Source organism: Cnephaeus nilssonii, assembly GCF_951640355.1.
Source record: "Cnephaeus nilssonii genome assembly, chromosome: 12".
Lineage (NCBI taxonomy): Eukaryota > Metazoa > Chordata > Mammalia > Chiroptera > Vespertilionidae > Cnephaeus > Cnephaeus nilssonii.
The window spans coordinates 71,521,421-71,542,191 of NC_137083.1; the positions used below are offsets into that span (position 1 = coordinate 71,521,421).

General features: G+C 42.1%; 1 protein-coding gene across 6 annotated transcripts in view; it reads right to left on the bottom strand.

The window, feature by feature from the left end:
• The window catches only part of ST7 (suppression of tumorigenicity 7), a 307,385-nt gene that overhangs the window by 18,914 nt on the left and 267,700 nt on the right, over positions 1–20,771 (bottom strand). For 4 of the 6 annotated variants that reach the window (XM_079786006.1, XM_079786003.1, XM_079786005.1 and 1 more), the window contains one exon: positions 2,520–2,670. In XM_079786006.1, the coding sequence (XP_079642132.1) occupies positions 2,520–2,670 (151 nt within the window). The remainder of the gene's footprint in view (positions 1–2,519; positions 2,671–20,771) is intronic. The other 2 variants (XM_079786004.1, XM_079786002.1) reach the window with 1 other exon arrangement.

Consider the following 20,771-nt stretch of genomic DNA (forward strand, 5'->3'; position numbering starts at 1 on the left):
TTTTTTTTTTTTTACTCTAATAATTACATTCCCATTTTATTTTGGAACTCACTATGTCACATCACATTTCTTGAAATCCCATTGTCCTTCCAGGTGATTCAAAGCATCTGTTTGTTTTTAAACGATTATATGGGTAACTAATTTCCAAACAGAATTTCCAGTTATTTCTCAGAGAATTTCTTTTTATAGTTATGCATTCCTAACAGCGTCTCTCTCACTTCTTGCCCCTGGGCACCCCTTTTGATCCTTTCTATAGAACTGGCAACTTTTTAAAAAAATATATTTTATTGATTTTTTACAGAGAGGAAGGGAGAGGGATAGAGAGTTAGAAACATCGATGAGAGAGAAACATCGATCAGCTGCCTCCTGCACACCCCCGACTGGGGATGTGCCCGCAACCAAGGTACATGCCCTTGACCAGAATCGAACCTGGGACCCTTCAGTCCGTAGGCAGACGTTCTATCCACTGAGCCAAACCGGTTAGGGCAGACTGGCAACTTTTTTTTTCAATTGGATCCAATTGATAAGCTTCTATTACTGTTTCCAAAATGCTGATGTAGGAATATGTTCTTATTTGGTAAGTCAATCTGTTCATTTAATTTATCCACAACTAGGTTGAGGCTTCTCATGTTCAATCTTGCTGTGATTTTTCTGTTGTTTTGTTTTGTTGTGTGTGTGTGTGTGTGTGTGTGTGTGTGTGTGTGTGTGTAGTTTCCCCCCCTTGTGTTTAAATAAAAATTCCTTTTGTCTTATTTGGGAAGAACACCTTAAATGCAACAATGACTGAAGCCAGAGAGGACTGTACATGTGCCCACACATGCCTGAGTAGAGTGTGCTGTCCTAACACATCCAAATACCAGCACCAGGACACCTGGAATATGTTAATGCACTTACAGAGTGGGTGGGGGTAGAAGCATCAATCAAATCAACATCCCTCATGTTATAAATGGTAAATTATCTACGCAGACCAACTATTAATTCTCTAAAGAAATATTTTCAAAACAACTAAACAAAAAACTTTCAATCTACTTGAGTCCCATCCATCTCTATCAACTCACTTTTATTCCATCCTATTTGGCGCCTCCCCCGCTGCCCTCTTCCTGCTCCAATTTAGATTCCTTCTAGGTTAGGGAAGGACAGGAAGAGGGAAGAGCAGATTATAAAAATAAAAATGGAAGCAGCTAAGACAAACAGCGTTAAAGGGATTAAAGAGACATCTGTTTAATAAAGCTGATAAGAGTAGGGAGGAACTACAAAAAAATTAACAGAAGACTCTAATATTTGTTTGGTTTCCTCAGGAAAGGAGAAAAAAAGCCTCATTCTACATGTGGTACTTGTTTTGCTTAAATTAATGATAACAGAGTGTCAAAACACGTGTCCAATAATCCACAGTCTCAGGCTTTTCCCCTTTATTAACATTCTCTCGGTGTCCTTGCTTATAATACTGGCCCAATTCTTCAAGACTTGGTTCAAATCTCACATGATCTGTAAGGTTACACATGACCATTCCACCCCCAAAGACTTCTCCCTTCTGAAGAACCACTGGGCAGCTGCTACACGCTTCTGGTTACTAATACACCCAAGTAGAGAAGAACTTCTCCAGGGCAGGGGCACATCTCACCATATCGGAGCCTCTTCTCCTTACACAGAATGATGGGAGCTAATCACAGCCATCCTATATAATAAAAGCCTAATATGCTAAGTGTCTGACCGTTCGACCAGTCACTATGATGCGCACTGACCACCAGGGGGCAGATGTTCCGACTGGTAGGTTAGCTTGCTGCTGGGGTCTGGCCCATCAGGACTGGGCGAGATGGGCCGTACACACCCTGGAGACCTCCTGCAGTCCCTCCGGACCCCGATTGTGCACCAGTGGGGTCCCTCGGCCTTGTCTGTGCCCTCTCGCAATCTGGGACCCCTCGGGGGATGTTGGAGAGCCTGTTTCAGCCTGATCCCCACAGGCCAGACCGAGGGACCCCACCAGTGCATGAATCCATGCACCGGGTCTCTAGTCTAACATAATCTGCCACCGAACACCAGGGTCCAATGGCCATTGCTCTTGTTCTGAAGCAGAACCGCTGCTCATTTGTGTTTGGCCACCTGACTCTAGTAAAGGAGAACTGGGGCTCATTAGCTAACCCATCCAGAAAATCCATTGAGAAGTGGTAATGAGAGCCCAGCACAAGATCTAACACCAGGCCAAAGATTCCCACAATGGCATGGGGCTGTCCAGGTCTCCAAAGAGGGTTTTCCGCCGGGAGGATGCTCCTATGCCGGAGCATCCAGACTCATCACACCTGCTGTAGAAACTTGCCTTTTTGATGCACCACCATAGTAACACCCACCACCACCAGGAAATGGAGAGCCTGAGTAATTAACCACCTCACAGTGACGAACATCACAAAAAGGAACAGCTATTGATGTGCAAATCATTATTCATCATGGGCAATCAGGGTAAAAACAGTTTTAGCATCTTTTCATGCTCTTAAACAATGTTCCAAAAAAAGAAAATTACTTACTGCCTTCCCACGTACAATGCAAAAGATTCAAAGCCCCTTCCACCCTCTTCCAGTGTGCCAGGTGAAAGAACGCATATGCTATTGCTTCACTGTCCCCTCTCTTCAGGATATGTTCTGGGGGTAGAATTAAGCTTTTCATTTCTAGTAGGTACTGAAATAAAAAAGCAGGAGACAGATGCATTAATACATAGTCATTTGGAATTCAATATTGAAAACAGAAAGCTTGATTTCCCTAAAGCCACCACTCATAAGCATTTCAACAAACCTGCAACCCCATTACTACATTTGAAGGCAACAACTAAAACATCCAGCAATCCAAAGTTTGCTGGCAGATAATTAGCCTTGTACTAGTTTACTACAGTAAAGATCAGAGGCTTTAAGGCTATTACACTGTAAGCAAACACATAAATATAGACAAACAGCATAAAGGAAAATTTAGAAGATGCAATAATTTGGTATAATATAATCTCCATACAGGATGGAGATTACGATACCCCTATCAACGTGTCATTATCATCTCACTGTGGACTTAGGCACTTGTCAGCATTCAGACAAGAATATAATTTCATTCTGATCAAAGTATGTGCACCAGAATGAAAATATATAAAATGGACACGTGAAGGTTAAGAAACCATATAACTAAACCAGCTGTGCTAGAGAGATTTGAGATTGACTAGCACTGCCCATTACTTTTTCTATACAGATCTATCAAGGAGAAGGACCCAGTCCTGTGAAAAGGGCCATCCATCACTGCTCAGATGCTGGAGTGAAGAGGGGTAGCAGCCAGAGCATTGGAAGAACCAAAGAGGGGAGCAGTACAGACCCCAAAGTACAATGTTCTTTTAGGTCCTTTCCCAAAGACTGGAGGGTTCTCACCTTACCCTCTTCATTCCCATCTTCTATAAAGGAGGTGGGGGTACAGGGCAAGAATGAATATTCTTCCTGGAGGCTCAAAAAACACTAATTTCCCATTTGTAGTTTTTTGTGTTTAGGACAGAAAGGGAAATAAATCTAGGATGCTATTTTATATTTGAAAATAGTAACTTCTTCCTGTTGCCTGGCCTTCCATTTATTACTTATTAGCTTCCTTCCCCATTTGTTCCCAACACACATACACATACTCAACCACCACCAACCACCATCACATAAACATATGCATCTCCTTTAAAGTGGAGATTAACAAAAATTACAACTAAACTACAGAACAACCACCATTCAGAACCACCTAAAATCTAGCTGAATGGAAGTCCTTCAAAAAGGGATTTAAAGAAGAAGCCACATTGAGACTGGTAGGAGGGACGGAGATATGGAATGAGCTGATGCTACACCCATTGTGTGGCAGATAAAAATTAGGAGGGATATCTGAGCTGTGGAGGGCCCCCTGAGGAGCGAGGGGTCCCAGGCCCACACCAGGCCTCCCAGCCCAGGATTCAAGTGCCAGGAAGAGAAGGCCCCATAACTTCTGGCTGTAAAATCCAGCGGGGATCGAGGCTGAGAGAGATAAAGGGCTGCTGGAGTCCCAGGCAGTCCCTCTGAAAGGGCCTGTGCACAGACTTACTTGAACTCACTCCCTCAAAGCACCAGGGCAGCGCCTTGAAAGGAACCAGGGACATATGGAGAGAAACTGTATTGTCTGGCAACAGGGCAAGAGCTGGGTGGAGGCAGTGCAGCTTTCTGCCAGAGAAAAGTGCAGGCAGAGGCCATTGTTCCTTTGCTAAGTTTTTCCCCTCCTAACCCCCAAAGCAAAGAGCTGACAGGCAGGTGCCATATCCGAGTCTCCATCAACCTGGTCACAATATTCATCCCACCATGGTGAGTCCCTTAGACCAAGCCCCATGCAACTTGCAGGCCCATCCAAGCTGGTTTCAGAGGCGCTTCCATACAACTGGCCTTTCTTGCCTCATGCTTCAGACTTTCCTAAAGTCACTCAAATAAGAGCATCTGGCCTTTGTGTACACCATACTTCTTGCTAAGTGGCCCCAGACATGGCTCTAGCAGCATCTGGCCTTGGTTTACAGCTTGGCCTCTCTTGGGCACCTCTAAGCCCAGCACAAGTAGCCCCACCCTGTGACCGATAACCTAAGGCTAATCAAGCCTGAATGCAATCAGACTGCAGACAGAGGTGGGTATCTGGAGGCTTTGAGTCTTCCTGATCTCCTTCTGGGCCCAGGTCCAGGAAAAGCAGACCCCACTGCACATCTTGGGCCTTCCCAAAGACACCCAGCCTCAGCAGAGAGAACCACAAGCTGTGGATTGCTGATAGCTCCAATCAGGGTACTCAGGGCCAGTCACAAACAGTACCTAACATTGTCCAGCACTAGAGACTGGTAGTATTAGCAGATCTACCTAACACACAGACACAAACCCAAACAGGCAGCCAAAATGGGGTGAAAAAAAAAAAAGCCCCAAATGAAAGAACAAGAGTATCCAGAAGAAGAGTTTAATGAAATGGCGATAAGAAATTTGTCAGACATAGAGTTCAGAATAATAATGGCAAAGATGCTCAACAGCGTAAGAAAAGATATAGTAACTATAAAGAATGACATAGCACTAATAAAGAGCACAGTGGAAGGAATACACAGAAAAGGGGAAGCTGAGGATCGGGTCAGTGAATTAAGCAGATAGGTTAGAAAAAATCAGTCAATCAGAGAACCAAAAAGAAAAAACAATTAAAAAAACAGGAGGGCAACTTAAAGGAGCTGTGGGACAACATGAAACCTAACATTCACATCATAGGAATGCCAGAGGAAAGGAAAGTGAGCAAGGGAGAAAGAATGTCTTTGAATAACAGCAGAAAAGTTCCCTAACCTGGTGAAGGAAAAAGTCACACAAGGTCAGGAGGCACAAAGAGTACCAAGCAAGAAGAATCCAAACAGGCCCATGCTCAGACACATCATAATTAAAATGCCAAAAATTAAAGAAAAGAGAGAATTTTAAAGGCAGAAAGAGAAAAGCAATTTGTTACCTACAAAGGAGCACTCATAAGGCTGTCAGCTGATTTCTCATCAGAAACTTTACAAGCCAGAAGGGAATAGCATGAAGTCATCAAGGTAACAGAAAGCAAGGATCTGAAACCAAGATTACTATATCCAGCAAGGCTATCATTCAAAATAGATGGAGTAATAAAGAGTGTCCCAGACAAAAAATGGCTAAAGGAGTTTATCACCAAAAGCTAAAGGAGTTTATCACGACAAAACCAGCATTGCAAGAAATGCTTAAAGGACTGCTACAATGAGAAGAAGAAATAGAGAGACAAACATAGACATAAAGAATTTAAATGGCAATAAATAAGTAACTATCAATAATTACCTTAAATGTAAATGAATTAAATGCTCCAATCAAAAGACATAGGGTGGCTGAATGGATACAAAAACATGACCCAATTATATTTTGTCTACATGAGACCCACCTCAGAACAAAAGACTAAAACAGGATGAGAGGAAAGGGATGGAAAATTTTTTCCATGCAAATGGAAATAAAAAAATAAGCTGGAGTAGCAATAGTCATATCAGACAAAAGAGACTTCAAAATGAAGGCCATCATAAGAGACAATAAAGGTCACTACATAATACTAAAGGGATCAATCCAAGAAGAGACTATAACCCTGTAAGACATATACGCACCCAATATAGGAGTGCATATATATAAAACTTCTAAAGGATTTTTAAGGGAGAGATCCACAGCAAAACAGTCATAGTAGGGGACTTTAACACCCTGCTGACTTTGCTGGATAGATCTTCCATACAAAAAATTAATAAGGAAACAGACACTCTAAATGAAACACTGGATCAGATGGATTTAATTAACATTTATAGAACATTTAACACCAAAGCTGCAGAATATACATTCTTCTCAAGTTCACATGGGTCATTCTCAAAGACAGACCACATGTTAGCACACAAAATAAATCTCTACAGGTTCAAGAAGACTGAAATCATATCAATATCTTCTCGGCTCACAATGGAATGAAATTAGAAGCCAACTACGGTAAAAATATTTAAAAACATTCAAACACAAGGAGGTTAAATAGCATGTTATTAAACAATGAATGGGTTACTGAGATCAAGAAATAAAAAAAAAAAAACTTCTTGGAAACAAATGAAAATGAACACACAACAACCCCAAATCTCAGGGACACAGGAAAAGCAGTCCTGAGAGGGAAGTTCATAGCTCTACAGGCCTACCTCAAAAAACAAGAAAAATTAATAATAAACTATTTTATCCTACAACTTAAAGAATTAGAGAGAGAAGAAGAAGAAAAGCCCAGAGTAAGTATAAGGAAAAAAATAATAAAGATTATAGCAGAAATAAATGACACAGAGGCTAAAACAACAATACAAAAAAAATCAATGAAACTAAGAGCTGGTTCTTTGAAAAGTAAACAAGATTGACGAACCTTTAGCAAGAGTCATCAAAAACCAAAGAGAGAGGACCCAAATAAATAAAACCAGAAATGAAAGTGGTGAAGTAACAACTGACACCACAGAAATACAAAAGATTCTAAGAAAATACTATGAACAATTAATTATATGCCAACAAGCTGGACAATGTGAATGAAATGGACAAATTCCTAAGAAAATACAATCTTCCAAAACTGAATCAGGAAGAATCAGAAAACCTGAATAGGCCAATAACAACTGATAACATAGAAGGAGTAATAAACAAACTTCCAGCAAACAAAAGCCCTGGTCCAGATGGCTTCACAGAAGAGTTTTCCCGAACCTTCAAAGAACAACTAACACCTATCCTCCTCAAACTATTCCAAAAAACCCAAGAGGAAGGAACACTTCCAAGCTCTTTTTATGAAGCCAGCATTATCCTAATTCCAAAACCAGATAAAGACAGTACAAAGAAAGAGAATTACAGGCCAATATCCCGGATAGACATAGTTGATAAAATCCTCAACAAAATATTAGCAAATCAATTCCATAATATAGTAAAAAGATCATATACCATGACCAAGTTGGATTTATTCCAGGTTTGTAAGGCAGGCACAATATTTGCAAATCAATATCTGTGATTCATCACATAAAAAGGGTGAAAGACAAAAATCACATGATCCTATCAATTAGATGATGCAGAAAAGGCACTCAAAAAAATCTAACCCCGTTTTTTATAAACACTCTCAGCAAAGTGGGAATACAGGGATCATACCTCAACATAATAAAGGCCATATATGACAAAGCTACAGCCAACATCATACTCAATGGGCAAAAACTAAAACCACTTCCTCTAAGAACAGAAACAAGACAGGGATGTCCACTTTCACCACTTTTATTTAACACTAGAGGCCCGGTGCATGAAATTCGTGCATGGGGGTGGTGGTGTCCCTCAGCCCAGCCTGAACCCTCTCCAATCTGGGACCCCTTGAGGGATGTCCGACTGCCCTAAACAATCCAGGACTGCTGGCTCCCAACTGCTCGCCTGTTTGCCTTCCTGATTGCCCCTAACCGCTTCTGCCTGCCAGCCTGATCACCCCCTAACCACTCCCCTGCCAGCCTGATTGATGCCTAACTGCTCCCCTGCCAGCCTATTTGCCCCTAACTGCCCTCCGTTGCAGGCCTGGTCACCCCTAACTGCCCTCCCCTGCAGGCCTGGGTCCCCCTCAACTGCCCTTCCCTGCAGGCCTGGTCCCTCCCAACTGCCCTCCCCTGCTGGCCTGATCGCCCACAACTGCCCTCCCTTGTAGGCCTGGTTCCTCCCAACTGCCCTCCCCTGCTGGCCATCTTGTGGTGGCCATCTTGTGTCCACATGGTGGCAGGATCTTTGACCACATGGGGGCAGCCATCTTGTGTGTTGGAGTGATGGTCAATCTGCATATTACTCTTTTATTAGATAAGATAGAGGCCTGGTGCATGGGTGGGGGCCAGCTGGTTTGTCCTGAAGGGTGTCCCAAATCAGGGTGGGGGTTCCCGTGGGGCAGCCAGGGCGAGGGGCCTGTGGTGGTTGCAGGCCGGCCACGCCCCCTGGCGACCCAAGTGGAGGCCCTGGTATCTGGGATTTATGTATCTTCTACAATTGAAACTTTGTAGCCTGGAGCGGAGCCAAGCCTTCTGCTCGCTCTGTGGACGCAGCCATTTCTGTTGGAATTTATTTACCTTCTATAATTGAAACTTTGTAGCCTTAAGCAGAGGCCTGGGCCGGCAAGGGCAAGCGGAAAGCTTGGCTTCCTCCATCGCTGGGGAAACCCAAGCCTCCCTCCTGCTCTCCTGGCCTCAGCCATCTTAGGTGGGTTTATTTGCATATTTGCTCCTGATTGGCTTGTGGGCATGGCTTGTGGGCGTAGCAGAGATACGGTCAATTTGCATATTACTCTTTTATTAGATAGGACTAGAGTCCCAATGCACAAAATTCATGCAAGAGTAGGCCTTCCTTCCCCCGGCTGCCAACACTGCCTTCCCTCTGGCACCTGGGACCTGGGCTTCCCTTGCAGCCCCAGCTTCATCCGGAAGGTCGTCCAGAAGGATGTCCGGTCTAATTAGCATATTATGCTTTTATTATTATACATAATGCTGGAAGTCCTAGCCACAGCATTCAGACAAGAAATAAAAGGCATCCAAATTGGGAAAGGAGGAAGTAAAACTCTCATTATTCACAAATGACATGGTATTGTACATAGAAAATCCTAAAGAATCTATAAAAAAAACACTAGATTTAATAAATGAATTAGGCAATGTAGCAGGATATAAAATTAACATCCAGAAATGGGTGGCATTTTTATACACCAATAATGAACTCTAAGAAAGAGAAACTATAAAAACAATCTCATTTACCATTGCAACAACAAAAAAATTAAGAAACTCAAGAATAAATTTAACCAAGGAGGTAAAATATCTGTACTCGGAAAACTACAGGATGTTGAAAAAAGAGCTAGAGGAAGAAATAAACAAGTGGAAGAATATACTGGGTTCATGGATTGGTAGAATCAACATAATTAAAAAGAAATCTATAGATTCAATGCAATCTCTATTAAAATACCAACAGCATATTTCACAGATCTAAAACAAATACTGCAAAAATTTATATGGAACCAAAAAGAGCCCTATTTGAATAGCTGCAGCAATCTTGGGAAAGAAGAATAAAAGTGGAGGGATCACAAAACCAGATACGAAGTTATACTACAAAGCCACTGTAATCAAAACAACCTGGTACTGGTACAAGAACAGGCATATAGATCAATGAAACAGAACAGAGACCCCAGAAATTGACTCAAGCCATTTATCTCAATTAATATTTAACAAAGAAGGCAAGAACATAAAATGGGGTCAAGACAGTCCTGTCAATAAATGGTGCTGGGAAAACTGGACAAGCACATGCAAAAAAAATGAAACTATACCACCAACTGATACCATACACAATAATAAACTCAAAATGGATAAAACACTTAAATGTAAGTCATGAAACCATAAAAATTCTAGAAGAAACCATAGGCACCAAAATCTCAGACATGTCTTATAGCAACGTTTATAGATATATCTCCTAGGGCAAAGGAAACTAAAAAGAAAATAAACAAATGGGACTACATGAAAATAAAAAGCTTCTGAACAGCAAAAGAAACCATCAATAAAATAAAAAGGAAGCCCACTGTATGGGAGAACATATTTGGCAATGATACATCCGATAAACATTAATATCCAAAATATATAAGGAACTCATACAACTCAACACCAGGAAGACAAATAGTCCAATAAAAAAATGGGCAAAGGACTCGAATAGACACTTCTCCAAAGTAGACATACAGATGGCCCAGAGACATATGTAAAAATGCTCAAAGTCACTGATCATCAGAGAGATGAAAATTAAAATGACAATGAGGTATCACCTCACACCTGTCAAAATGGCTATCATCAACACATCAATAAAGGACAAGTATCGGCAAGGATGTGGAGAAGAGGGAACCCTAGTACACCGCTGGTGGGAATGCAGCCTGATACAGCCACTGTGGAAAACAGTATGGAGTTTTCTCAAAAAATTAAATATGGAACTGCCATTTGACCCAGTGATCCCACTTCTAGGAATATATCCTAAGAAACTCGAAACATCAATCAGAAAGAATATATGCACCCCTACATTCATAGCAGCGCAATTTACAATAGCTAAGATCTGGAAACATCCCAAGTGCCCATCAGCAGGTAAGTGGATAAAAAAGCTGTGGTATGTTTATACCATGGAATACTATGCAGCAGTAAAAAGAAGGATATCTTACCCTTTGAGACAGCATGGAGGGACCTGGAGAGTATTATGCTAAGTAAAATAAGCCAGTCAGAGAAAGACAAGTATCACATGATCTCACTCATCTGTGGAATCTAAAGAACAAAATAAACTGATGAAGAAAACAGATCCAGTCCATAGAACAGACTGTGGAATCTCAGAAGGAAGGCAGGGGTAGGTGGGTGGGTTGGAAGAGATCAACCAAAGAACTCATATGCATAAACCCGGGACACAGACAATAGGCTGGTGAAGGCCAGGTGGGCGGAGTGGGGCTGGGCTAGAAGGGGTCAATGGGGGGGAAAAGGGGACATATGTTATACTTTAAACAATAGAGATTTAATTAAAACAACAACTATGTATTATGTCAGATGGGTAGGAGATTTATCACTATGATCATTTAGTAAGTTATATAATGTCTAATCACTGGGGTGTGAATCTGAAACTAATATAATAGTATATGTCCACTATAATTGAAAAATAAAAAGTAACTAAAAAAATGGAGATTAACAGATGATGGAGGGATATAGAATTAAAATAGGACAAACACAGCAAAAGGAAGTGCTATAAGAAGAGATGTTCAACACTTTTAACACCACAAACAATTGTCTGGATTTAACTGTTGGTGGAAATTTGTGAAAAGGGGGAAGAATGGAAGAACCCCAACATACAGGATGGAGATTACGATACCCCTATCAACATGTCATTATCATCTCACTGTGGACTTAGGCACTTGGGGCCTGCTGGGTGCAGTTGCCTTGAGCTTCCTCTCCTGTTGGCACAGGTGGTGTCAGGGTGTACTGCTCAGCAGGAGCTGTGAGAACACATTCTGGCCTCTTGCTTCAGCAAATAAAACTTTCCTCATTTGGGGCCTGCTATTTGAAGAAGCCTCAAAGCAGGAAGAAGAGTAAGAAAGAGAGAGAGCCTACCTACAGTGCAGCAGAAAACAGGGGTCCACAGCCATCACAGTTGGGGGACAGGTAAGAAAGAAGGCCTTCTTCAAGAGAGAGATCTCTTTCCAGGCCAGTTCATGAAAGGTGTTTATTATTTTGATGGGATCTCCTCAAGTATGAGTTCCAAAAGAACTTTTTTGTTTATATACCTTTTTAAATTCTACAAGTTACTGCTTTCCTTCTCCATCTTGTTTTAAAACAGCACAAGGCAAAAATCTTTTGGAAAAAAATAACAATTTTGAATTACCTAGCAATCCAACTAGCACCATATATATCATGAATACAAGCCATAATATAAATATAAAGGTAAGTTTTATGTTTGAGATATTTGACTATCCTCTCATGATTTTGTCACCATAATAGAAGCCATTAGACTATATATTGCTACTACCCAGGATGATCTTAAAAGACCCCAAAGGCTATGAGTCATGAGAAAGATAAATAATTTGTAAAATGCTACAAACTGTACTAATTGTTTCAGAGTAAATTAGAGAAGACCAACTGGTTACTATTAATAATCATCCAGAGAACAAAGGAATAGGAAAATTTCTTACCTAATAACAGCCCTAGAGTAAGATTTTGATTTCTGAATTCTCTAATAATTACAGCCACCTTACCTACCAATTAGTCAACTAAATATGAAAACCACTAGCTCATGTGTCCCACATATACAGAAATCTCTTGAAGTTCCTGATAACCAAAAAATGGCTGAAAGAAAAGTGTAAGCTATTATTCCTTTTATTTCCATTATGAGGGAAAGCTTTCAAAGTAATTTCATTAAGCATTTATGAGAAAACTCTTCTCTTGGCCCAAGAAACCTTCAGGTATAGGGACACCTGAGAAGAATTGAGCCTGGTAGCCACCCATTTTTGTAGGTAGATGTTGAAACAAACTAGAAGGGGGTGGGGCTACAACAGATGTCATAAAATAAGAATTCATTTAAAAGCATTGCTGGCATTTACAATTTGGAAAATAGTAGTGCACATGTGTGAGATGGATGGTTTACCCAGCCTGCAGGCTGAATGTGGTGCATATGGCTTCAAGGACATCATTCACAGCCCCAAATGTGGGCTGTGAGGTAATGTTCTGTTTATCCCCTAAGCTCCCTCTGATCTTAGCATATGTATAATTTTCACATACTGCCTTATATTATTTATTCACGTGTCTTTCCCCTCAGCTTAATCATAAGATCCTCAAGAGCATGAATCTCTTCCTAAGAAGTCTCTCAATGAGCATCCTTGGCCTAATCAGCCTCATGAGGCTGACCAGAGCAACTTACCAAGGAAACTTAGCTGCCTTCTCATCACATCTACTTTATGGCAGAAATAGGTTATGCTATAAAGAAGGTTTATATTCCTATACAGTTCCATACAACATGTTGGCTCTAACCAGATGATGAAGACTAATAACAACGTGTTATGTTTTTGGTCAGGCTTAAAATGGCTGGCAAGGTCAGTTCTCAACATGTGTAACATTTAAATTAGAAAGGCATGGCACATTTCATATCTTACTTGTCAAGTGAAAAATAAATGGAAAGGGGCAGATCCCTATCCACAAGTATGCAGAAATCAATTAGAATAACTGTATCTTGTAAATCAGAGAACTCTCGGCCTGTCTATGATAATTACTTGGCTTCTATTAGCTAAGCCTGCACTCCCTGCTATCTTGCCTGCCAACCTGTCTCTAACTTCCTTCCCAGATTCTCAAATCAGGCTACTAAAAGTTTTGGAAGCAACTTTTCAAAACCCATTTGTCAGAATCTAGCTTCTTATGCCCAATATAGGAACACAGAAAGAGGAGCTGAGTCGTGCCTACTTATGGAGGTATTTGAGCAGAGGGTGGTTTCCCTGTCAGGAAAGCCCCAGGAGAAATTTGGTCCATCAGAGCCCACCCCAGATGAATGGTCAGATCTTTCCTGTTAAGGTCTTAAAATTCTATAATAATTCGAGTGAAAATGATCCCAAAGTTATCCGTCATATTCAGGGGTGGGGAATGTCCGGCCCGCGGGCCATATAAGGCTTGTAAAATAATTTGGTCTGGCCCTCCCAAGGCATTAGGGGGTGAATTAATTAAATGTTTGACCCAATATAGCAGGCTAATTTTTTCAGAAGAGTCATTTATAATTTTATTGAGGTAGCCAAATAACTAAGCAACTCTTAATAGCAGGCTACTTTTTAAGTTGATAATTTTGTATGGCCCTCAAATAATGTTATAATAATAGACAAATATGCAAATTGACCATACCTCCAACACACCCACAAGCCACGCCCACCATCCAATCAGAGCGAGCATGCAAATTAACCCAAACCAAGATGGCTACAGCCACAGAGAGCAAGGTTTCCTAGGTAACAGAGGAAGCCAAACTTTCTGCCAGCCGTTGCAGGCCTAAGCCTCCACTCAAGCTACAAAGTTTTAATTATAGAAGGTAAACAAATTCAAACAAATGGTGGCAGAATGGAGCTTGAGAGAGCAGGCCAGGATTGCCGCTGGCAACAGGGGAAGCAAAGCTTTCCGCACACCCTGGCCGGGCCCACCCGCTTAAGGCAACAAAGTTTCAATTATAACCCCAACACAAATGGCTGCGGGCCTCGGAGGGAGCCCCAGGCGTGGCTCTGCTCCAGGCTACAAAGTTTCAATTGTAGAAGGAAAATCAATTCCAGATACCAGGGCCTCCACTTGGGTTGCCAGGGGGCGTGGCCCACCTGCAAACCACCACAGGCCCCTCATTCAGGCCGCCCCATGCCCCAAGGGAACCCCACCCTGATCAGGGACACCCTTCAGGGCAAACCAGCTGGCCCCCACCCCTGTACCAGGCCTCTATCCTATCTAATAAAAGAGTAATATACAGATTGATCATCACTGCAACACACAATATAGCTGCCCCCATGTGGTCAAAGATCCTGCCCCCATGTGGACACAAGATGGCCACCACAAGATGGCCAGCAGGAGAGGGCAGTTGGGAGGCACCTGGCCTGCAAGGGAGGGCAGTTGAGAAGGACCAGGCCTTCAAGGGAGGGCAGTTGGAGGTGATCAACCCTGCAGGAGAGGGGAGTTAGGGGTAACCAGGCCGGCAGAGGAGGGAAGTTGGGGGCAAACAGGCTGGCAGGGGAGTGGTTAGGGGGTGATCAGGCTGGCAGGCAGAAGCGGTTAGGGGCAATCAGGGAGGCAGGCAGGCAAGCAGTTGGGAGCCAGCAGTCCTGGATTGTGAGAGGGATGTCCGACTGCCCGTTTAGGCCCGATCCCAGGGATCGGCCTAAACGGGCAGTCGGACATCCATTGAGGGGTCCCAGATTGGAGAGGGTACAGGCTGGGCTGAGGGACAACCCCCCTCCGTGCACGAATTTTGTGCACCGGGCCTCTAGTAATGTTATAAATATCCAAATGGCCCTTGGCAGAAAAAAGGTTCCCACCACTGATATAGATATTAATGACAAGGAATTAATTTATAGCCAATTATTGAATTTTCATACCAATAAGGTCAGAAGACATATGAAAGTCATTAGCAAAAAATATGTGAATAAACAAACAAACAAACAAAAACAGGTTAATTAAATTACAGCATAATTAGTCGATGGCTATCAAGTTGTTCCCAAAAAGCTGTTAATAGAAGAATATTTTTATTTGTGTATGTGTTTATGAGGTGTGGTTTTTTAAATTTATTTTTTTAAAATTAAAAAAATATTACATATGTCCTCCTTTTTCCCCCATTAACCTCTTCCAGCCCACTCCCATCTCCTCCCACCTCCCCATCAGGCCCTCACCACCCAATTGTCTGTGTCCACGGGTTATGCCTAAATACATACAAGTTCATTGGTTGATCTCTTCCCACCCACCCTCCCCTGCCTTCCCTCTGAGGTTCAACAGTCTGTTCATGTTTCTATGTCTCTGGATCTATTTGATTATCAGTTTATTTAGTTCATTAGATTCCATATATGAGTGAGATCAAATGATACTTATCTTTCTCTGACTGGCTATTTCGATCAGCATAATATTCTCCAGGTCCATCCATGCTGGTGCAAATGGTAAGGGTTCTTTTTTTTTTATTGTGGTCTAGTATTCCATTGTGTAAATGTACCATAATTTTTTTATCCACTCCTCTGCTGACGGGCACTTAGGCTGTTTCCAAATCTTAGCTATGGTAAATTGCGCTGCTATGAACATAGGGATGCATACATTCTTTCGAACTGGTGTTTCAGATTTCTAAGGATATATTCCTAGAAGTGGGATCACTGGGTAAAATGGTAGTTCTATTTTTAATTTTTTTGAGGAAACTCCATACTGTTTTCCACAGAGGCTGCACCAGGCTGCATTCCCACCAGCAGTATCCTAGGGTTCCCTTTTCTCCACAACTTCGCCGACACATGTTGTTTGTTGACTTGTTGATGATACCCATTCTGACAGGTGTGAGGTGATATCTCGTCGTTTTGATTTGCATCTCTCGGATGATTCGTGACTTTGAGCATTTTTTTCATATGTCTCTTGCCTTTCTGTATGTCCACTTTGGAGAAATTTCTATTTAGGTCCTTTGCACATTTTTAAATTGGATTGTTTGTCTTTCTTTTATTAAGTTGTATGAGTTCCTTATATATTTTGGAGATTAAGCCCTTATCGGATTTGTCATTGGCAAATATGTTTTGCCATGCAGTGGGCTCTCTTGTTATTTTGTTGATTGTTTCCTTTGCAGTGCAGAAGCTTTTTTTTATTTAATGTAGTCCCATTAGTTTATTTTCTCCTTAGTTTCCATTGTGCTAGATGTATCGGCAAACATGTTACTACAAGTGATGTCTGAGATTTTGGTGCCTATGGTTTCTTCTAGGACTTTTATGGTTTCGTGTTATACATTTAAGCCTTTTATCCATTTTGAGTTTATTCTTGTGTATGGTGTAAGTTGGTGGTCTAGCTCCATTTTTTTTTGCATGTTCCTGTCCAATTTTCCCCAACACCATTTATTGAAGAGACTGTCTTGACCCCATTTTATGTTTTTGCCTCCTTTGTCAAATATTAATTGAACATAGTGGCTTGGGTCGATTTCTGGGTTCTCTGTTTTGTTCCACTGATCTATATGCCTGTTCTTGTGCCAGTACCAGGTTGTTTTTATTACAGTGGCTTTGTAGTATAACTTGATATGTGATATTGTGATTCCTCCAACTTTGTTCTTCTTTCTCAAGATTGCTGCGGCTATTTGAGGTCTTTTTTGGTTCCATATAAATTTTTGGAGTGCTTATTCTAGGTCTGTGAAATATGTCAATGGTATTTTAACAGGGATTGCATTGAATCTGTAGATTTCTTTGGGTAATATGGACATTTAATGATGTTGATTCTACCAATCCATGTACATGGTATATTCTTCTACTTGTTTATAACTTCCTCTATCTCTTTTTTCAACATCCTGTAGTTTTCTGAGTACAGGTATTTTACCTCCTTGGTTAAGTTTATTCCTAAGTATCTTAATTTTTTTTGTTGTTGCAATGGTAAAGGGGACTGTTTTTTTAAATTTCTCTTTCTGCAAGTTTACTGTTGGTATATAAAAATGCTATAGATTTTGGGGTGTTAATTTTGTACCCTGGTTTGTTTCTAAATTCATTTATTAAATCTAGTAGTTTTTTGATGGAGTCTTTAGGGTTTTTTATGTACAGTATCATGTCATCTTTGAATAATGAAAGTTTTACCTCCTCCTTTCCAATTTGGATGCCTTTTATTTCTTCTTCTTGGTAGAAGAATATTTTTAGCATAATGTTTTCATGATATATTACTAAATAAATAAAGTGTACATACAGAGTATGGTGTTTGTAATAAAAATGTATTTGTAGGCACTAAAAACATTGGAAGGTAATAGACTGAATACTAATAGTGGCTAAATATCTGATTTTATGGGAGATTAATTTCTTTGCACTTTTCCTAAGCTTCCCAAGTTTTCTGTAATAAGCATTTCTTTCTCTCTCCCCTCTTCCCTTACTCCCTCCCTTCCTCTCTCTCTCTTTCTATATATATACTAGAGGCCCAGTGCACGAACTTCGTGCATGGGGGGGGAGGAGGTCCCTCGGCCTGGCCTGCACCCTCTCGCAATCTGGGACCCCTCAGGGGATGTCCAACTGCCACAGGGATCGGGCCTAAACCAGCAATTGGACATCCCTATTGCAATCTAGGACCACTGGCTCCTAACCGCTCGCCTGCCTGCCTGCCTCATCACCCCTAACCACTCTGCCTGCCTGCCTCATCACCCCAACCACTCGCCTGCCTGCCTGATGGCCCCTAACCCCTCTGCCTGCCTGCCTGATCGCCCCTAACCACTTGCCTGCCTGCCTGATCTTCACTAACCTCTCTGCCTGCGGCCTCATCACCCCTAACTGCTCCCCTGCCAGCCTGATTGATGCCTAACTGCTCCCCTGCCAGCCTGATCGCCCCCAACTGCCCTCCCCTGCTGGTCTGATCACCCCCAACTGCCCTCTCCTGCCAGCCCAATTGCCCACAACTGCCCTCCCCCTTGCTGCCCTGATTGCCCCCAACTGCTCCCCCTGCCGGCCTGACCGCCCCCTAGCTGCTCCCCTGCCGGCCTGATTGATGCCTAACTGCTCCCCTGCCAGCCTGATCACCCCCAACTGCCCTCTTCTGCCAGCCCGATTGCCCACAACTGCCCCCCCCGCCAGCCTGATTGCCCCCAACTTCCCCCCTGCTGGCCTGATTGCCCCCAATTGCCCCCCCCCCCCCACTGGCCTGATTGCCCCTAACTGCTCGCCTGCTGGCCTGATTGATGCCTAACTGCTCCCCTGCCAGCCTGATCGCCCCCAACTGCCCTCTTCTGCCGGTCTGATCGCCCCCAACTGCCCTCTCCTACTGGCCTGATTGCCCCCAACTGCTCCCCCTGCCGGCCTGACCGCCCCCTAACTGCTCCCCTGCCGGCCTGATTGATGCCTAACTGCTCCCCTGCCAGCCTGATCGCCCACAACTTCCCTCCCATGCCGGCCCGATTGCCCCCAACTGCCCTCCCCTGCCGGCCTGATTGCCGCCAACTTCCCTCCCCTACTGCGACCCGCCTCCTCTACACAAGGCTGTGGAGACATGGGACCAGCCTCCTCCACGCTATGCAGAGCCACGGGACCCCCAGGCCTCACTGTGCAGAGCAGCCGCTGGGCCCCACCTCCACTGTGCACGCAGCCATCTTTGTGGTGGCCATCTTGTGACAACGTCACGCAAGAGCATCATGTGAGGGCGTGACGCCACCTAGGTTTTTATTATATAGGATTTTTTTTTGTTAATCCTCACCTGAGGACAATTTTCCATTGATTTTTAGAGAGGGGGGAAGAGACAGAGAAACATTGATATGAGAGAGCCACATCAATTGGTTGCCTCCTGCACACACCCCGACCGGGTTTGGGACCGAGCCTGCAACCAAGGTATGTGCCCTTGACCAGAATCGAAATCTGCAACCCTTCAATCCGTGGGCTGATGCTCTATCCACTAAGCCAAACCAGCTAGGGCAACCTTAATTTTTATCCCCATTTTATTAAAAAGGAAATGGACAAGGAGCTAATTAATTCCCCCCTTCTCATAGTTTCCTTGATGCATAGACAGGAAGTAGTGGGAGTCCTTGTTTCACATACCTTGGAACGCTTTCAATAATACTTCACAGATCTGCCTGCCTTTATGTTGCTACCCCTTGCTCCATCATTATATTTTCCCATAATAGGTAGTCTACATAATTTGCTTACTAGTAGTAGCAAAAAAAAAAAAAAAAAAAAAAAAGCAAACTAAAAGAATAGAATTCCATTTGTACCTAATAAAAGCATAAATATTTTTTGTTTTCCTTCTTTCTGTTTTAAACAGAATGTTGGTGAAGGTGTGATGAAATGGTAAAGGAGTCGCCTGCTGATGGGAGTGCAAACTGCTACCATCTTTTTTGGTAAGCAATTTGGCAATAAATATCAAGAGCCCTAAAGTACTCCTATATGTTACTCAGCAATTCCCATTCTGTTTATCTATCCTAAACATCAAAAAATCTTTAGCCCAAAATAGTGCACTATTGAGGTGGACCACAACCTGATATCTACAATAGAAGATACAAGAATTAAATCATTCTCTTCAACAAACGATGCTGGAAAAATTGGGATATACATATGCAAAAGAATGACATTGAAACTTTGTATTACACCATACACAAAAATCAACTCAAAACGCATTTAAGACTTAAACGTAAGACCTAAAATTATAAGCTTCTAGAAGAATACATAGGATAAAAACTTCATAAAACTTGTCTTAACAATCATTTCTTGAACATTGCACAAGCAACAAAAACAAAAAATAGACAAGTGGGATTACATCAAAATAAAAAGCTTCTATGCAGCAAAAACAATCACCAGAATGAAACAATCAACAGAGTGAAAAGGCAACTTATACAATGGGAGAAAAATCTGTGAAATTATATATATATGTATGTATATATATATATATATATATATATATATATATATATATAATTATTATTATTATTATATTAAAAAATGGGAAAAGACTTGATTAAAAAGTGGGCAAAAGACTTGAACAGCCATTTCTCCAAAGACATACAGATAGCCAACAGGTACATGAAAAGATGCTCATCATCACGAACAATGAGGGAAATGCAAATCAAAACCACAATGAGATATCACCTCACACATGTTAGGGTGGCTACTATTTTTTTTAAATAGAATATAAAAATTGCTAGCAAGGAAGTGGAGAAATTGGAACTCCTATGCACTGTAAAATGATGCAGCCACTATGGAAAGCAGTATGGAATTTCTTCAAAAAATTAACAGTACTACCATATGATTCAGCAATCCCACTTCTGGGTATTCACCCAAAAGAACTGAAAAAAGGATCTTGAAGAGATATTTGCACTTGTATATTCATTGCCGCATTATTCAAAACTAGAGGCCTGGTGCACAAAATTAGTGCACAGATAGGGTCCCTAGGCCTGGCCAGCAATCAGGGCCGATTGGGGCCTTCCTTCTGGCTGCCGTTTGGGGCCTTCCTTCCTGGGCTACCAGCTGCTGGCCAGGGCCTTCCTTCATTCCATGCTGCCCCCTGGTGGTCAGCGCATGTCATAGCGAGAGAT